This window comes from Eumetopias jubatus, unplaced genomic scaffold (assembly GCF_037043125.1).
Source record: "Eumetopias jubatus isolate StellerSeaLion01/CBP00866 unplaced genomic scaffold, mEumJub1_p1.0 scaffold_15, whole genome shotgun sequence".
NCBI lineage: Eukaryota > Metazoa > Chordata > Mammalia > Carnivora > Otariidae > Eumetopias > Eumetopias jubatus.
Window position 1 is genome coordinate 74,058,354 of NW_028274821.1, and position 19,931 is coordinate 74,078,284.

General features: G+C 39.7%; 1 protein-coding gene across 2 annotated transcripts; it reads right to left on the minus strand.

The window, feature by feature from the left end:
* Positions 1–527: 527 nt before the first annotated feature.
* Positions 528–17,222, minus strand: INIP (INTS3 and NABP interacting protein). Of its 2 annotated transcripts, none has more exons than XM_028107892.2 (5): positions 15,848–15,925; positions 7,837–7,879; positions 4,747–4,849; positions 2,331–2,421; positions 528–1,229 (listed from the first exon to the last, which is right to left on the minus strand). In XM_028107892.2, exons 3-5 carry the CDS (start codon positions 4,782–4,784, stop codon positions 1,134–1,136), a joined length of 225 nt encoding a protein of 74 aa, XP_027963693.1. In that variant the 5' UTR covers positions 4,785–4,849; positions 7,837–7,879; positions 15,848–15,925; the 3' UTR covers positions 528–1,133. The 2 variants fall into 2 exon arrangements, with proteins under 2 accessions (XP_027963693.1, XP_027963692.1); XM_028107891.2 differs by lacking the exon at positions 7,837–7,879 and adding an exon at positions 17,084–17,222 and having other exon boundaries at positions 531–1,229; positions 15,848–15,930.
* Between the last annotated feature and the right edge of the window lie 2,709 nt (positions 17,223–19,931).

The window sequence follows — 19,931 nt, forward strand, 5'->3', positions numbered from 1 at the left end:
CATCCTACCCCCAGAGATGAGGGGGACTCAAGCCTAATATGAGGTCAATTACAAGTAGTTCTATAAAGTACTGTATCTGTGATATAGTATAAAATATAATTTCAATCCTATTAAAGGTTAAAAAAAAAAAACCCACGTAGATTTTAGCTAATTTTAGCTAAGTTTCAGGGACAAAAGAAATCTATGAGTTTATATGATATAGATATATAGATATAAAGAAAACTGAATTCCTTACCCAGGTTTTTCAGACTTTGTTTTGAATTAGAAATTCTAATTCTCTAGGACTGGGGTAAGGTGGGAGGGACTGCAAGCTTAAATAAGCACCCCAAATTCTGTTCAAGATGTGTCATACTGAGGAACTTGCTTAACCTGACTCCTCAGAGTAACTAAAAAGGGGCCCCACTTGCATCTGTTTTTAGTTAGATAAATAAAACGTGGGCACACCATACGTGTAGTAACACTAAATAATTAAGAGCATGTACAAATTTTAAAATCACATTTCTTATCATTGTTTTTAATCGCATTTAATCACATAATTTATAGTAGCATAGGTTTATAAAAGATGTTTAAGACTGGTAACTTAGTCTTAGATTCTTTGAAAATGGAGAATAAGGGAGTTGGTTATGAGTGAAAGAGTATTTCAGGATGACAAGTTGACTATAAACACAAAAGGTACACTGATAGCAGTTCTACAAACAGCAAATATGAATGTAACTTATTTAAGCCTATTGGTTCACGTTTTTAAAAGCACCCTCATTTCTTTAAAGTTAAGTACTATAAATCGTTCATGAAAGTCTACTGTGGACAATGATATACTCAATCCACCTAGTTGGGGGGGTGGGGGTAGGGGTGAATTTATGTGACCCTTCAATTCTGATTTGGGTTCAGAAAATCAAACTGTGTTCCAAAACAGTCACAGGCAGCAGCACCAGTTCCTCAGATACCACAGCCCCCAGAGCTCTTATCCTCCTGGAGACCCTTCTTTCTGCTCTGACGTACACATGCCTTTCTTTTAAAGAAGCAATAAAAGTATAAAAGTTCACCAAAATTCTGAAAGTCACAGTTTGTAAAGCACTAAATGATAGTAGCTTTGGCATCTGATATTCCAGTCACTTTTGTCACAAATCTTTTCTTCATTCTGGGTCGAGGCGAGGTAAGACAGGAAGAATCAGATTCCCAAAAGCAGAGTCTTGGGTGATGAAGTATCCAGATGAGTGTGCGTGTGCATGCTAGGGAAGGGTTAAAAAAAGCAAAGGCAATTAAACTATTAGACATCACAATTTTTCAACCAAGGCATTAAAATTACTTATCCTATCTGAGTGTTTAAGACCAAATTTATTTTAAAAATCAGTTCTGCTGCTGCTAATTTTGTTTAAATACACAGGAGATAGATAATAAAAAAGAATTTATATTAACAAACTGCACCAGGCACTCATTTATCAGACCCACTCTGTCCTCTGTGATTCTCTAAAGTGAATAATGAGTCAAAGACATGAATTACTTTGTTCCTTGGAGTGCGGAAACTTGCAACAAAGATCCCCAAAATCTGCTTTGATCAACAAAGCAGGTGCTTGAGAAAGAAGGGCAGTAGTTGGGAAGGAAGTGGGTGGGCAAGGGAGCTGATTACTGGTGATTAAGATTCCAACATTTTGTAGAGAATGTTGAAATGTAAGTAACAGAAAACCACCAGCGACCTCCCTCTGTCACTAGAGAAAGGAAGACTGTTGTTAGGTTGCCTTATGTGAGATGATCTTTTATGCCTCTTCCAATTCTGAGATTCAAAGGTTTAACAGCATAGGTAATGATGGCTTGTTCCAGGTCTCTGGAAATGTCAGTTAAACAATCCAAGATCACTGTGATACTAAAACTGTTTATTACTATGAAGAACAGTATTTTTTAAACTGATGGATTATCATTTCCTGCACAACAGGTATGCTGACCATTAAAAAGAGAATCCAGTACACCAGTAAGATTATTAAGGAGTGTAACAGCATGACAAATTTGAAAAAATATATGTATGTACTATTCAACCAGCCGGTTCAGCTTTTAAGATCATTCTGTCCATCCAAATATCCTTGTACGCAAGCAATCCCTTGCCAAGGACAGCCCTGACTCAATGATGACCGTGTCAAACCATAAAGGATACTTTCATTACTGCTGTATGGGTCCTTCAAATCCTCTGGGCATGACTCAACATCAGAAAACCATTGCAGTTATGTGTGGAACGTTTTTATTGATACTGCTCCACTGAAATACGAACTAGGAACTGTGCTGGCCTCCAAGACCCGGGAACTCTCCAGAGACCCAAGTGTCAGTTCCACTTTGCTCACCTGCAAAGCCGCCTTTTGTTGGGCTGCAATATGTTGCTGCTCAGCATGATCCCGGAAGTCCTTATTAAGAGAGGGTCTCGAGAGTGCAATGCTAAAATGGGAATCTTAGTTATTTGGCTGTTTAAGGTAGAAGAAACTTCCTTACTTCTGAATCACATTTTTCATTATATGTTCTTTATAGGGATTAAAAAAAAAAAAGGCCTCCCAGAATAAGTCTTTTTTTCCTTCTCCCATGATTTATATTAATTTATATGAAGAAAGCCTATGTTATTTTACTGGGGCTTCAAATCACCTCTGTTTTTGATTATTTTTTGGATGATCTATGGTCCCGTACTTTCAAACTGATCTGAGGTACTCCAGTCTATCATAAGGTTACATTTATGATGAAAACAGAAGCACTGAATGTTGCAAGCAGAAGGTACAGCATGCGAAAAGCCCAGGGATAAAGACCTTGGCGTGTCTGAAGAAATTAAGAGCTTGACAGGACTGGAGGTCAGGGTTGGAAAGGGGTGAAGTGGGTTGGCAGAAGATGACAGGGCGGAGAGAAAGGCAGGTGCCCTGTGAAATAAATTAAGAAATGTAGATCTTATCCTCACAGTAAAGAGAGACTCCCAGAGAGTTTAATAAAGCAGAGGAGTGACATGATCACAAGTACCACATGATGGCTCAGAAAGACCACGCTAGGCAGACTGCGCTGGTCACCTCCTCCACAACTGTTTATCTCCCTATTTCCTTGCTAATGGAATCCAAACTTCATTCAAGTATTGGTGGTACCACGCTTCAGGGCTGGCCAGGCTCATCCCTCAGGGAATGAACTCTGATCAGTGTAAGACAATGCCATTCCCATTCCCCTCGCTGGCTTCTAGTTTAAGCAAGAGAAAGAGACACAGTTCTGGGCAGCCAGGCTTGACGGGCAGCCTGCTGGGAGGCTTCTGAGAACATTCTCTGCACTCTTAAAAGGGAAACGTAGCACAGGCACCTTTCTGGCTTTGGCCTCTGTAGCTGGCTCAGCGTGCGGTGAGGCTGAGACTATGGCAGTCCCATCTGGACCATTAGGGAGCTGCCGGCCCACACAGAAAGGCAGAAAGGAAGGCTGGAGGGAGGCCGGAGCACGGCTCACACCACTGGCCACTGCATGAAGCCCCTCTGGAACCACCGGCTCTTCACACTCCCGGGAAACATACATCCTAACGTGTATGCCAATTTTCTTGGTTTTCTGTTACTTCCAGATTAAAACATCCTAACTGACACAACTGATAAATATATTCAGGACTGAAGACTACAGGAAATTCAGTGAGGAAGCAGCTATCAAAATGGGAGTGGCCAGGACGAGGGTGGCATCAGTAGCCATGAAGAAAAATAGGCAGATCGGAGACGGACATGAAAGGGAATAATAGACGAAGTCCACACTTCTGACTTTGAGGACTGGTAGATCGGTGCCATTCACCACGACAAGGAACCCAAGAATAGTAAGTGGTGAGTAAGAGCACGGGAAGGGAAGAGGAGTTCAGCTTGGGACACACCAAGTTTGAAATGCCTAAGGGACATCGGGGTGGAGCTACCCAAGAGGCAATTTGGGACTTGGGAGAAAAGACGAGATAAAAGTTATTGGCACATAAATAACAGGTCATGGAAGTGGAGGCAACTGCCCAGTGAAAAGCTGTGTGAGGACAGGAAACTGGCTGTAGGAACGGACTCTGAAGGGCACGGACATTCACGACACAGGCAGCGGAGATGCATCTGCAAAAGAAACCAAGACCATGTGGCACAGAGCCAGTGGAAGCCGAGGAAAGAGAGTATTTCAAGAAGGACAGAGTGATCAGTGGTGTCAGACAACACTAAGCCATCTAATAAGGGAAGGCCCTCGGCCCACCAGATTTAGCTACAACCATGAGGCTGTAGGTGACCAAGGCGAGCACCTATTCTTAGGAAGGGGAGAGTGGCTCTCGAGTCAGATTGGAATGTGCTGAGGAGTCAATGAGTGAGAAAGTAAAGGTGAGGACAAACAGCACTTTCAGGAGGTCTGGCTGAAAGAGGGGGCAAGGCCAGGGCAGTGGCTAAATGCGATGGAAGAAGGCAGAAACTGGACACAATAAAGACGAAGCCACCTACATTTTACCTGCTTTGCAGAATGCTTAAAAAGGGGGACACTGACAATAATTTCAGCAACAAACAAAAACCACACAAAACCCTTTTCTTTTTTTTAAAAGTAGGCTCTGGGGACCATTAAATATTCTAATTAGAATTGGAATATTTAAGATCTAATCACTTCATTTAATTTTTTTCAAATCTAACAAAGAAACAAAACATGTAAATTGCAACGTTACAGAGACAAACGTCTGCCAACCAACTTGAGGTATTTTGTCCAAGATCTTTTTTATATCCTGAATATGAAAACCACATTATTCTTCAATACCTCGCTCCAGGATGATTAGTCGAAGACTGGTTCTGCATTAGTAATTTTCTTTTCTCTTTGTCCAGTTCTGCCAAGATTGCAACCCTGTTTTTGTTTTGAAAACCTAAAAAAGGGGGTGGGGGGAGGAGAGAGAGAGAGAGAGAGAAAAAAACATTTTAGAGCTATTTTTAGAAACCCAGGCCATCTAAAAACCCAGCAAGCAAATTCTGTTCTCTAACAAGATAACGAACGCACTAGTGAATAGTTCCCCTAGACGGTTATACCGTTTTCCTACCGCTTCCCAGCGACTTTACCAGCACAGCCCACATGGATGGATGCAAAGTAGAATACTGACTGAGGATTTTGAAGACTTAGTTTTAAAGAACTGTAATCACCAAGGTTTTCAGGAGGAAAACAGCAACAGACATGCTCAGATCCAAACAATATTTATTTTTCGTTGTCAACTGCTTTCAGTCAGAAGTGACACAGTCTTTCAAGGAACAAGTCAAAGAACTGCAATGGACTACACAGCAATTCTGAGAAAGAAATGGAGCATAACAGATGGGGTACAAAAATGTGTGTCCTTCATCAACTACTTAATACTGGGCCTGATTTTGATCTTCAAGTTTTATAAGATCTAGAGCAGAGGATGCAAAGTCCTGGCCCAGAAGCAGCAACCAACTAGGTTTTATAATCTGAATTAGGGGCACCTGGATAGCTCAGTTGGTTAAGCATCCTCTTGATTTCAGCTCAGGTCATGATCTCGGGGTCATGAGATCGAGCCTCACATTTTCAACATCACACTCAGTGGGGAGTCTGCTTGAGATTCTCTCCCTCTGCCCCCCCCCACCGTGCTCGCTCTGAAATTAATTAAAATCTGAATTGAATGCCAACATGTAAACATTGCGAGAATGTAAACAAAATCCTCAGATTTCTTGCTTCTCTTGAAACATCTCAAGCACTGGCAACAAGGGATCTGGATATCCTCATGGTAAAAATTAACTAAAACGAAGAAATAATCATCGCTATTTCATCACATTAAAAAGACACTGGGCACTCCCTAGCTTATTACAGTCCTTATCAGATTTGTTTATATGCCTGTGGGCATTTGAGTTTGATCCCTAATTTAGAAAAAAACAAATGGAAAGATAAAAGGCTAGAAAACAAAGCCTAAAGTGAGTTCTCTGTAAAGTGAAGAATGCTTTCCAAGGGAAAGTAGCACTCTCCCATTTGTATATATGAAGATGCATATATAAAAAGCAAGTGATGTCACTAGGTGTATTTCTAACTATAGGACAAGACTTTTTTCCACTTCTCAGAAGAGGCTAATGCATTCTTAGGAGATAATTATGTAGTTCCATCTTTGTAGGAATTTAGAGATACTGTAGATATAAAAATCTAATAGTGGTGGGACGCCTGGGTGGCTCAGTTGGTTAAGCATCTGCCTTTGGCTCAGGTCATGATCCCAGGGTCCTGGGATCAAGTCCCACATCGGGCTCCTTGCTCACGGGGAGTCTGCTTCTCCCTTTGCCTGCCACTCCTCATGCTTGTGCACACTCTCTCTCTCTGACAAATAAATAAAATCTTAAAAAAAAATCGATAGTGTCTAAATTATGTGATGAGCAAAATAAACAACCACACTCAAAAGTACTGGTGTGCTGTTTATGGAAATATCCATTTCTCTCAAGATTAATTTGTTCACAAATAATATTTTAGGGTCACTATCAGTAAAGAAATGGTATATACATAGAAATTGTATGTACAAAGCATTAAAAAGACTATATGAAGATAATTTGATCAATAATGTTCGGATAAATACAAGCACAACTGAGCTTTTCAATGTTCTTCAATGTGTTTAAGCTTACCTATATTATTTTAAATGTCTGTCCTCTGTGAAAAGGAACCAGAGTTCTAGGGAGAGTACTAGTTCCATGTCTTGGGGCAAGAAAAAAAAAAAATCAAGATGTGCCTAGAACATCTTGTTGTCAGAAAGCAATTAGTTTTTTTTCTTTTAAACATCCAGGGTAGTGCTGAAAGAACAAAGAAGCCAGGCGCCTGGGTGGCTCAGTCGGTTAGGCATCTGCCTTTGACTCAGGTCATGATCTCGGGGTCCTGGGATCAAGCCCCATGTTGGGCTCCCTGCTTAGCGGGGAGTCTGCTTCTCCCTCTCCCTTTGCCCCTCCCCCCATTTATGCTCTCTCTCTATCAAATAAATAAATAAAATACTTAAAAAAAAAAGAAGAAGCACATTTGAGGTTAGCCATAATAGAATAATAATTATAGTTAAATGGAACAAATTAAATCTATGATAAGCCATGACTCCATAATAAGATACAAAAGGGAAAGTTAAAATACATAAAAATATAGTTGTAAAGAAGGGTGAAAATAATTATTATAATTAGTAATTAGGTCAGTTGTAATAATCACAGTTAATAATTAGGTTAGTGTTAACGCTTAGGAGTTTGTTTCTCCTATTAAGTCTATGTCTGTTTATAAAGTATAGCTGTATACTTTTTTGTTTAGGTACACCGAGGAAGGGGTAAATACAGGGAACTGGGGCTAAGCCAAATAGTTCCAGAAAAAGCATGTTCGGGACCAAGAACAAGAGAGGTGGATTCAGCACAGGTTCACACACACATGTTCACACACACACACACACACACACACACACACACACACACACCCATACAGGAGCCCCAGTGGTGATGAGCACCCCTGTCACACAAGGACCAAGCAGAAACTCTGAGTTCTAACTGGATGAGTTAGTGAAATTCCTAAAGAGAGCTAACTCTAAGACCTAATGATCCCTGACCTCTTGGGAGATGAAATGCATTAAATTGTGGCAGTAAAGCTACCAGAAAAGGGCAATTCATAACGAAAACAGAACATGGAAGTATTTCATTTAGGGACTAACTTCAGGCTGCAAGAAACTAAAAATCTATGAGACAAGCGTGAGCTTAAAAAATCCCATTAACTCAGTAGGTAAAGTTTAATGATAGAAGGGACCCAGTGCACAACAACACAGCTTTTAAATCATCTTTAAAGGCATAACCAAATCTTGCGTTTTGGCTGAGAATCAAACTTATCAAAAAACACTAAATCTTGACTTACCTGAAATTTGGTTTGTTTTGGTAGTGGTAAGATTACTGTAACCCTAGGAAGGCATAGAAAGATTACTATAATCCTGGGAAAGTACAGAAATAAGAATCTGGGAAGATTATTATAACCCCAGGAAGAAATAAAAAAAACAAGTACAGAAAGAGTAAATTAATTAATTAAACCCATGGGTTAATATTTTAAAATAGATTTAAGTGTACTAAGTTTTGCAATCATTACAAAGTGAAGTATTACATAGTCATTTATAATTCTAATTTAAACTATTATAGAGAATTTAACAAAATAAGTTTATAATCAATCCTAAATGTTTAAAATTTTTTATTTTAGAAGTTACTTTATTAGATGAGTGTAGGCTTAATACACCATTAATTAAGTTATGAGCAGTGATGAGTATTTTCTCCATGCAGAGATCCCCTTGGACTTTATAAAGAACTCATTAAAGTATTTAAACAAGGGGTCACCGGAGTGGGCTAGCCCATAGCCTTCCCTCCCTGGTAAAGATGGGATGATGCCTATCTCTGTATCTCATTTAGTGCCCCATACTCCCACCCAGAACCCCAAGTTTTATCCTTATAACCCCTCCCTCTTACTACCCACAGCTAACCAATCCCCGAGTCCAGTGAATTTTATGTCCCAAATGTCTGTTAAAATAACCTCCCTTCTCAACTCCTTTTCCACAGTATAACCAAGCAAAATTATCTTTTGCATAATATTCTAGATATTAATGTATATCTGCAAGCAGCTGAGAGCCACAAAAGCTACTTTACAGAGAAAGGGTATGGTCAGATCTTTTAGGCTTTTATTTTCTGATCTTGTCTAATGTTCCTGAAACCTATGCTTCCGTCTTGATTTTTTAAAAAATAATACAGTATTATTTTACATGTCTATTTTACACAAAACATTTACATTATAAAAGTATATGAAAGTCAACAGATAGCACTGAGGAGATAATAATAGCTTATTTCAAATTTGAAACTTAAGGCACAAACTAGGTAATCTATCTGGTTATACGAAGTATAATGTTCTATAGTAAGATTCTCCCACCTTCAGGGTTTATACAAACGAACTCTAACTAGGACATCAATATGTAACATTTAACTGTTTTATTACACTCGCTACTACGCGAGTTGTTTTTTTTTTAAACATTCACCTATCTCTTGCCATAATTTAACATTTGATTTTTACATTCTTTTATACATATCATAGTTACATGTTAACTTTTACATTCTCAGAAGCATGAAAGTGTTAAAGATATATCTCATGTATAGTACTTAATATTCCTTTATAATTAACCTTTTTCCTAATAAAATTATCTTAGAATAAAGCAGCACACTCTAAACTACTTCTACTTTTAGAACCCTATCTCCATTCACAATCATATATATTTTCATTTCTACATCCATTCATAGAAACATATAACTCCCACACATTTTTTTTGTCACTAAAAACACTCCCAAGGAACTGGCATCACATCAAGTTGCATTTTAAACCTAACAGCTGATAACCACTTTACATGAATAGCTCTATCACACTTAAGTAAGCACTAACTGGAATTCTTTTTATTGGGAAAAAAATCTAAAGCCAAAGAATGAAAATTACTCTAAAATTACTCAAATCCTTTCAAGTGGTTACCCTACAGGCTATATATTACAACTATACATTAAATCAACACATCATACTTAAGATACCTGTTTAGTATTAAAGGAAAGTCACTGTGGCACTATTTAATATGTTTTAAGTTATTTACTGAATCAACATATATTTATTGTGTATTCATCATATACAAGCACTAGACAGGTTCTAAGGATACAATGACGAGCCAAAGCTGGACATGACTCTAGCTCTCATGGTTCTCAAACAGTCCAGTGAGGAGAGAGATGGTCAGATAATTACAGCAATGAATGTATACTTAGAATCTAAGATGAGTAGTCTGAAATAAAGAAAGAAAATTCTATAAGCATTGATAACAATCCATGACTATGGAAACCAATGTTGAATAAACTTGACCTAGGCTAGGAGTAGGGGGAGCAGTGAAGGCTTCCAGAGAAAGTCATGCCTGAACTGAAATCTAAAGGACAAACAAGTTCATTAGGGGTCAGGGGAAAATGACACTTTCCCCTGTAACAACAGCATTGTGGCTGCAGTGTTGAGAACAGACTAGACAAGAAACAGGAGACTATGACAGTAGAACAAGCTAGAGATGACAAAAGTTATTACGGGCCAGGGAAATGGAAAGATAGGAACATATCCAAGAGCTATTTAGGAAGTTAAATCAACAGGACAGTGACAGAGTAAAGATTAAGTAAGGAATAACAAAGAAGGTGTCATGGATGGCTCCTAGATTTTTGGCTCATAGAATTAAATGGTGAATTATTTCTATTTTTCTATTGCTGCTGTAACAGATTACTACAAACTTAGTCTCTTAAAACAACACAAATCTATCATCTTACAGTTCTGTAGTTCAGTGGTCTTGGCTAAAATCAAGGGCCGCATTTCTTTCTGGAGCCTCTGGTGAACAATATGTTTCCTTGCCTTTTCCAGTTTCTAGAAGTTGCCTGAGTTCCTTGGATCACGGTACCCTTTCTCTGCCTTCAAAACCAGCAACACTGTATCTCTCTGACCCTTCTTCTATCATTTCTCTCTCTGACCATAGCTAGGGAAAAAATGTGCTGCTTTTCAGGACTCATGAGATTAAAATGGGCCCACCTGGATAATCCAGGATAATCTTCCCATCTCAAGGCCCTTAACCTTAATCACATGTGCAAAGTTCTTTTTGCCAGAGAAGGTAACATAGTCACAGGTTCTGGGGATTAGGAGGTGGGCATCTTTGGTGGTGGGGTGGGGAGGGGATCATTTTGCCTACCACATTCCCCAATAATATATGTAATGTTTTCAGTGGTTAAAGCTTAAACCTCATCCAGAGGAGACTGCTTGATGTCTAAGTCTTAGCAGAATAAAAGCATATAACATTATTAAGTTAATGTGAGTTGATTAGTACCAATTAGTTTTTTCGGTATCTAGTTAATGGCAAACACTTCTTGTATCTGGAGAGATTGAAAAATTATTCAACTCAGGGCACCTGGGTGGCTCAGGTCATGATATCAGGGGTCCTGGGATCGAGCCCCGCGTACCCCCTCTCTGCCCCTCTGCTCGTGCTCTCTCTCACATAAATAAATAAAATCTTAAAAATTATTCAACTCTTAGCTACTTTTTGGACTTTACTGAAAATACATATCAAAGGAAAGGAATGAACCCTAATATCTGCTCAAGTGACCTCCCTGTTTTCAAATTCTCTCTCAGTCAAGGACTTACTCCTTGTGAGCTACTGCCACTTTCTCTACCCATTTGAGGTTTCCCTTCTTCAGGACTGGCTAAATAAAAAGATGAGTTATCTTCCGCTTGAACTGACCTTTCCTCATCACTCATATTTCCTCTTACAGATAAACTCCCAGGCCCATTTCATTGTAAGGATTTTCTGCTTAATAACAGATGCAAAAGAGATACAAAGATTAAGAAGTCTTTTGCCCCTATTCTAGAGCGCCCAATTTTTTTCTTAGAATTTTCTTAATTACAATGTTCTAATCCCTTGGCTAAAGTGCAGTATGGAAAAACAATGAACAGGGTACCGGGGTAAAGAATCAATTTGACTTCTCATATCACTACTACCAGTTACTATTTAATATTGGGAAATTATCTCACTAGACAGGACCAAAAGAGACAATAGTAGTAACTTCGAAGGGTGGTTATATGAGGTACAGAAAATAGAAGTAAAATACCTAGCACACAGCATGCCACATGGTAACTGCTTAATAAATACTATTACTGTCATTCTCTAGCATTCTGCATTAGTGAGTTAACATCACTAGATTCTTCTCAGCCCCATTCTGCCAATTCACTTTTAGTGAATAGTTTTTCATTACAAAGAATACAACTGATCAGCATGCAGCTTTCCAGGTTACGCTCACATGACAGGCCTCCCAGACCAGTCTGAATGGGCCTGGGAATCTCAAGCTCTCTCCTAACTATACACAAGATCTGAAGCTCCTTTACAACATATTCTGCCTCAACTCAGTTTAATTCCCATTTCAGCCTGGGGACTACAGATCGTTCCTAGCACATCAGAAAAATACTGTATTCTGCCTTTGCAGCTAAAAATGAGACAAAAACAAATTTTTTTGTTTCTAAAAACCTACTGCAAATTGCATCCACGCTCTCCTCTTTAAAAAAGTACAAACACAAGAATTTTAAATTATTTTTACACATCAGCGTAAATTTTAATTTACATTTAATTTACATGTTAATTGACAGGTAGCATACCTTGCTTTTCTTCTGGACCATAGATAGTTTGGGGTAAGACTTGTATTTGGGCCTGAGGCCAAGCAAGACACCTCCCAAGAGCTATGCCACCCCACTCCTACAAAGCACCCTGAAATCACAGCTAAGAGCATCCAGAATGGCCCCAAGTCAAAAGTTCCCACCACCTGATCTGCAGGGCTTATAGTTATTACTATAAACATTTTAAGATAACTAGAAAATAAAAGAATCAAAGTAAATAATTCACATTTCTTACTCAGTATTTCACTAGGTTTCTGTGTGTCTGAAATCAGGTGCCACCACACGATCATAGGACCTTGATATTTACCAATAATGAAAGATTCTTTTACATAGTCCATTGGCCAAATTCCAATTTGAGAATCTGCCTCTACATATTAAAATTCTCAAAATGTTACTTTATCAGTCAGGTAGTTATTAAGAACCAACCAAATGTTCCAGACTACGATGGATGGTAAGGAGGAGACTTCAGTGACTGTGTGCCAAGAGCTTACGAAATTTAGCAGTCCTGACTGCTAGCACAGTATGACAGACTGCTAGATCTGCTAGAGGGCTCAGTGAACACCACAGCACTCTGTATCCTACACCAGAGACATTAACAAATGGCAATGTACGGATCAGGACTTTTTTTTAAGTCATGGTTCTTTCAACAATCATTGTAAGATAATTATGGCACTTGGCATTCAATCTCTGTATTAAGTAGTTTCTATACATATAAAGAGTACAGAAATAATTTAATATAGAAAGTAAAATGCAATAGATCCAAATAGATGAGAATTTTAAAATTTTCACTGGGCGTCTACAGAGCATGATATGGACTCCCTCTGCTGGTGCCTAATACCAGCTCAGGACACCAACAAAATCACTGACAAAAGAACAGAGGCCGAAGGCTAATCTAAATTCACTTCTATTTAGATTAGAGGATGTTTCACAGCAGATATGATTATGGATCAATCAAAGGCAACCCTAAAAATGATCGTGTTTTATTGCAAATGCTAAAAAAAATACATAAATAACCAGCAAATTGTAAATCTCAATTACTGTGCTATTAGAACAGATAATTTAAAATTTATTTTCATCTGGACTGCATTGTATGATTTTTAACAGCATATTTTCCTTCCAAAATAGATGTCTCTCTGTTTTCATTTTGGTTCAAATTAAATTATTTTTCATCTGATAACCTGATGAAGAGATCAGAGATCAGAAGCGAATGTTGACCTGTGATTAATCCCCGGAGCACACAAATCACACCTGATTATTTGAGAGAACAGAACGGTAGGAGCTAGTTACAACTGTCACCACAGCTATGGCTTTTTACACTACTCCACTTCTATAAAACTCATGCAACCGCTACTGTGCCCTAAATGCAATTAATACACCAAAATAGATCTATATATAATGAAACAGCAAACTTCCAACTTCCAGTAGTAGCAGAGTAGTTTGGTTAGACGAACCCTGCCACAGTATAATTATAAATTCTGGACAAAAGATTAAAAATTCATTATTTGAAGGCACTAGAGACTGACCAAAATCAGGCAGAAATTGCAACTAGTGAGATTCGGGAATTTGTGACCTTTTGTTCAATCCACAAACAGTTGGGACAGCCCCACCTTACTGGCTTTGAGTTATCAGAGGACAGTTCAGGCTTGCAGAGTAGCCAGAAAACGAGGGGAGAAACGCCAGAGGGAAAGGCAGAAGGAGTAAAGCCCAAAACATGCCTATACAATCCACCCAATGTTTCTGCTTCCTGCCAGGGGGATCCAGCAATAAAGCGGCAGTTGGAAGCTGAAAAGACTGAGCAGAAAGTTCCGCTACTGCCCAACACAAGGAAGACAAGAGTTTGCAGTTTGAGTTGAAGGCTTGCACTTGCTAGAACAAAAATCACATTTCAGAGCAATACAAAAGAATCCAGAGTCTCTACAATATATTAGTCATAATATCCAATCACAAAGTATAGCAAAAAAAAGGTGACCCACGCTCAAAAAAAAAAATGCAGTCAACAGAAACCAACTCCAAGATGACCCACATGATGCAATTAGCAGTGACAAAGGACCTGTATCTAGACTCCAAAAAAAAGAAAACTTAATGATAAAAATAAACCAATTTTTTAAAAAATGAGCAAAAGACTTAAGTAAAAAAAGAAAAAAAGATTTACAAGGCCAGTAGGTACAAAAAAAGAGCTCAACATTTGTCATCAGGGAAATGCAAGTTAATACAATGAGATGTCACTTTACCACTAAAATGGCTAAAATTAAGACGACCTATAACACTATATATAGAGCACCCAGAATTTTCACACGTTGCCAGAGGGAATGTAAATTGGTACAGCCAGTTTGGGAAAAGGTTTGGCAGCTTTTCAAAACGTTAACAATATACTCAGCTATTAATCCAAATATCTACAAAAAGACTTATAAACTAATACTCAAAGCAGCTGTATTCACAATGGCAAAAACTGAGACAACCCCAAAGCTCCTGAATGGGAGAATGAATTTTTTAAAAATGGTGGTAAATACATACAATAGCACTACTCCACAAGAAACAGAATGAGCTATTGATATATGGCACAACATGGATAAAACTCGCAGTTTAGTGAGTGAAAGAAGCTGGACACAAACAAGTACACACTCTATGATTACATTTATATGAGGTTTAAGTTAAGATAAAACTAAGGTAAAAAAAATCAGAACAGAGTTAAGTAACAAAAAAATATGGGTCAAACAAGAGTTTAGAGTTGATAGGGAAAGGAAATAGAGGTTTGCTTCAAGTTTTGAAACAGGACATAACTTACCAGAGTGGGATTTAATACTTTCTTGAGATTAAATTTTATTTCTTAAAACTTACTTTTAAATAAAAATTTCTCTAGGATGTGTCTGACCTGATTTGCTTTAGAGAGCTTCTAAACAGAGGTAATGTGTATGAAAGTTTCTAGAGCAAATGAAGATAAAGGCATGAATATTGCCTGGTGACAATATAACCTCTTTAAAAGTGGTTCTGATTTCAAAGAAAAGAGAACACAGATGTCAGAGGAGGGCCTAAGGTTTACAATGTGAATAATCTTTTTATTTTATTTTATTATTTTTAAGATTTTGTCAGAGTGAGAGAGCGCACATGAGCGCACAGGAGCAGGGGGGAGGGGCAGAGGGAGAAGCAGGCTCCGAGCTCAGCAAGGAGCCTGATGTGGGACTCGATTCCAGGATGCTGGGATCATGACCTGAGCCAAAGGCAGATGCTTAACTGACTGAGCCACCTGAGGGGGTCCCCAATCTTTTTTTTTTTTAAGAATTTTATTTATTTGAGAGAGAGAGAGCTCGATCGGGGGGAGGGGCAGAAGAGGGAGAAGCAGACTCCCCAATGAGCAGGGAACCTGATGCGGGGCTCAATCCTAGGACCCCTGGGATCATGACCTGAGCTGAAGGCAGATGCTTAACCATCTGAGCCACTGGGGCGCCCACGGTTGTGAATAATCTTAACACAGGTTAAAACATAGGATTAATAGCTATTAAGGTTATATATCTGACACAATGTTGGACTTACTTCAAGTACAGGGTTTTTACTTTGCTATTCACTTTTTATTCTGACTACAGTAACTGCCCTATCCTAACTTTTCTATTAAAACATGTTTATCAAAGGGGGGGAAAAGTTCCTAGTAATAACAAGTTCCAGCATGCATTACCTTGTCCTGAAGGGTTTGCTGCCATATCTTCCTATTTTGTTTCAACTATGCTCAGTGGCAACTGGTCAGCACTTTACAGTCACCTGTAAAAAATATGTATACATATATATAAAATGCAGCATACTTTTGTAACAAACTAAAAGCTTTCAGGTAAAGCTAGCCTCCCTACAATGAAATGTTTTCAGTTTTTTCATCGCTTCAGAAATATACATCTGAGAAGCGCACAGACTTAAATCACAAATTTAAATTCTGCAAGCCCCTCAAGTATTTAATTAGAACGTTAAGGTTAAATGTTTACTCTTGCAGATGTTGTTACCAACATTTAGCATTGCTGTCTTTAATATACACCATTACGTTGTATTTACCAAACACTACCAAATGTATCAACCAATTGATGGCATCAATACAATCAGTGCTAGACAGAAGAAAAAAAAATCACTCCTCTATGGTACTTCTTGATTCACTTAAAAAATATATCCAGCAACTACTGTGTATGCTGAAAGCTAAAAAGGAAAACACTCCTAGAATTTATCAAGTACATACTCTGCACCATACACTGCGTAAGATGCTTGAAATTCTCTTACTTATCACCATTTTATAGATGGGGAGTTCCGTGCCCAAGCCCACAAAGCTAGTAAGAATACTTAGGGCTGTTAGTTTCCAACTTTGTGGGTTTTGTATTAGGCCTTGGGGAGATCGCAAATGAGCAAAGACCCTACTCCTCCCTTCAAGGAACACACAGTTCCAGCGGGAAAATACACTCTCATTCAAACAACCTTACTAAAAAGTTTAACAAACGCGCTCTTTAAAAGGCGCAAACAGTGCTCCGGAAGTAGAGAGGAACTGATTCTATCGGCGTGATGAGGGATGCCTTTAGGGGAACCCGGGCAAAGTACAAGTGCTGGCAAACAGATTTCGGTTTTGAACAAAATATCCTTACATGCCCCTGAAGCAGAAGCACAGGGCGAGCCAAGCCGGTTGGGACGAGAGGAAAGAGTGCCATCTAGTGAAGGGAAACATAAAGCAGGGATGAGACAGGGCGGCACCTGCGTCTCAAAGGCTCCTTGCTGGAGGGCGTGGAGGGCAGGCTGGGCGGCTGCGGCCAACATCCAGAGAAAGGGAAGTGAGGAAGGTGGGGAGGCCGCTACCCTATGGCAACAAAGACAGCAGCAGCAGCAGATCAGCGCCGGGGCCACACACTTCCCTCCCCCGGCGCCGTCAGGCGGTCCTACTTACCAGGGCCAAGAAAGCGCCTAGGACCCTCCTCGCCTTCGGATCGCTCTCTCAAAGGGGGCGCGACCACTTAGAGACCTGCAAACAGAGCCCAACGTGCGGCTCTACAACCTTCCCGCCCCCGCTGCGCTTCCGCCTCCTGCCTGACGTACACCCGAAGGAACGGAAGTCCCGCCTCCCGCCTGCGCCCGGCAGCTGCTGCCCGCGGCGATCCATCTTTTAACTGCTGCCCGGGTGCAGAAGGCCACTTCCTTTCCGAAGTGTGGCAGCCGAAGAGGCTCATGGGAGATGCAGGCCGCGCTGTTGGGGGCGGGGCCCGAGTGGGGCGGAGCCCAGGCGGGGCGCGGAGACGCTTGCCGCTGGCTCTGCTGGGCAGGGGCGGGGCTGACACCCGCTGGGTCCCGAGCACCGCGAGTGGCCCTTTTCTCAAAGCCACCACTGTTCAGAGAAAAGTCACCATCCCGGCTAGGCCTGCGACGATAGGATTGCACTTCGGCTGGGATGAGGGGAGGGCCAATCTTCACAGGCTGGGCTGGCTTTCGAGATTCAACAAACATCTGAGGTTGTGCGCCCACACACATTCACAAATCCCAGGGATTTTTTTTTAATAGTTCGCATAATTATACATAAGAAAAGCACAAAACATGCAGAAGTTTTTGCTACTGTGCAATAATCTGTTCAAGAAGTGGCTGTGCCACATCTCAGAACACGAAGACCCTCCTAATGGGTTCACTTGATGCATGATTCTAGTGCAACGAATCTACATATTTACATTGGAAGGTAACCGTGTACTGATGTGTACCTGTTCTGTGGTCGGTAACCCCCGTTACGCATAGTTTCTAGAATTTGAACATACATTCAATGGTAAATGTTTACAATGCACAGTTTTGTTGTGCACGGATCTAGGACTGAAGTAATAACACTATCAAGCATTTATTGAGTGCCTTCTGCACGCTAGATTCTCCTTGTGCATGAGTTCTGGTCCTATCATTTCCTGATTTATATATTATTTATATTTACATATTTATATATGAAACTTAGAAATGTTGGGTTACTTTATGTCAAGTAACAAGCTGAGTTTCAAAGGAGTAAATGTTTGCCAGATGCTAAGGCCCATGTTCTTAAATCTCACACATTGTCTCTGCTCTGGAGGAAGAAATTTCTTTGAGGCCAGCTCTTGTTGGCATCTTTAATACAGATATAAAGTGTAATATGTGAGCATTCTGGTAGTCGGCCAGGGCGGCTTTTCAATTAAGAGGCCTTTTTGAGGGGTGCCTGGCTGGCTCAGTTGCAAGAACACAGGACTCTTGATCACAGGGTTGTGAGTTGGAACCCTAGGTTGGGTGTGGAGATTACAATCAATCAATCAATCAATATTAAAAAAAAAAGGGTGCCTGGGTGGCTCAGTCGGTTAAGCGACTGCCTTCAGCTCAGGTCATGATCCTGGAGTCCCTGGATCGAGTCCTGCATCAGGCTCCCTGCTCAGCAGGGAGTCTGCTTCTCCCTCTGACCCTCTTTGCTCTCATGCTTTCTGTCTCTCATTCTCTCTCTCTCAAATAAATAAATAAAATCTTTAAATATATATATAAAAAAAAAAAAAAGAGGCCTGCGGTGCCTGGTTGGCTCAGTTGGAAGAGCACCGGACTCTTGATCTCAGGGTTGTGAGTTTGAGCCCCATGTTGGGTGTAGAGATTACTTAAAAAAAAATAAATAAATAAAATCTTTACCAAAAAAGGGGGGGCAATTTTGAGTCCTGAATTGACTAAAAAGACAACTGGGATGTATATGGCTGACAAAACCTTAATGAATTTTTTTTGGTGTTAGGTGGCGTGACTAGACAATACAGAAATCAGGGTATAAGAAAGCTCCAGTCTAAGTCTGATTTGTTTGTTTAAGTTTTCATTTAAATTCCAGTTAGTTAACATACAGTGTAATATTAGTTTCAGGTGTAGGATTTAGTGATTCATCACTTACATATAACACGCAGTGCTCATCACAGTGCGCTCCTTTATGCCCGTCCCCCATTTAGACCATCCCCCACTCACCTCCCTCCAGGAGCACTGTTTGTTCTCTATAGTTAAGATTCTGTTTCCTGGTTTGCCTCTCTTTTTTTCCCCCCTATATTCATCTGTTTTGTTTCTTAAATTTCACATATGACTGAAATCATATGGTATTTGTCTTTCTTTGACTTATTTTGCTTAACATAATACCCTCTAGCTCCATCCGTGTTATTGCAAATGGCAAGATTTCACTCCTTTTAATGGCTGAGTAATATTCCATTGTGTATATATACCACAACTTCTTTATCCATTCATCAGTCGATGGATATTTGGGCTCTTTCCATAATTTGGCTATTTGTTGATAATGTTGCTATAAACATCAGGGTGCATGTCTCCCTTTGAATCAGTATTTTTGTATCCTTTGGGTAAATGCCTAGTAGTGCAATTGCTGGGGCATAGGGTAGTTCTATTTTTAACTTTCTGAGAAACCTCCATACTGTTTTCCAGGGTGCCTGCACCAGTTTGCATTCCCCTCAACAGTGCAAGAGAGTTCCCCTTTCTCCACATCTTCCCAACATCTGCTGTTTCCTGTGTTGTTAATTTTAGCCATTCTGACAGGTGTAAGGCCATATCTCATTGTAGTTTTGATTTGTATTTTCCTGATGATGAGTGATGTTGAGCATTTTTCATGTGTCTGTTAGCAGTCTAAGTCCTAATGGACATTCTGAAAAAAGCTCATTTATGGAGAAAAGGGGGGAAAAAAAGAGTTCTACCTCCAGAACAATATTTTGTAATTTCCTGGCAAGTTCAGCCTCCAAGCATTGGGAGAACATTATCAGGAGAAAGATAAA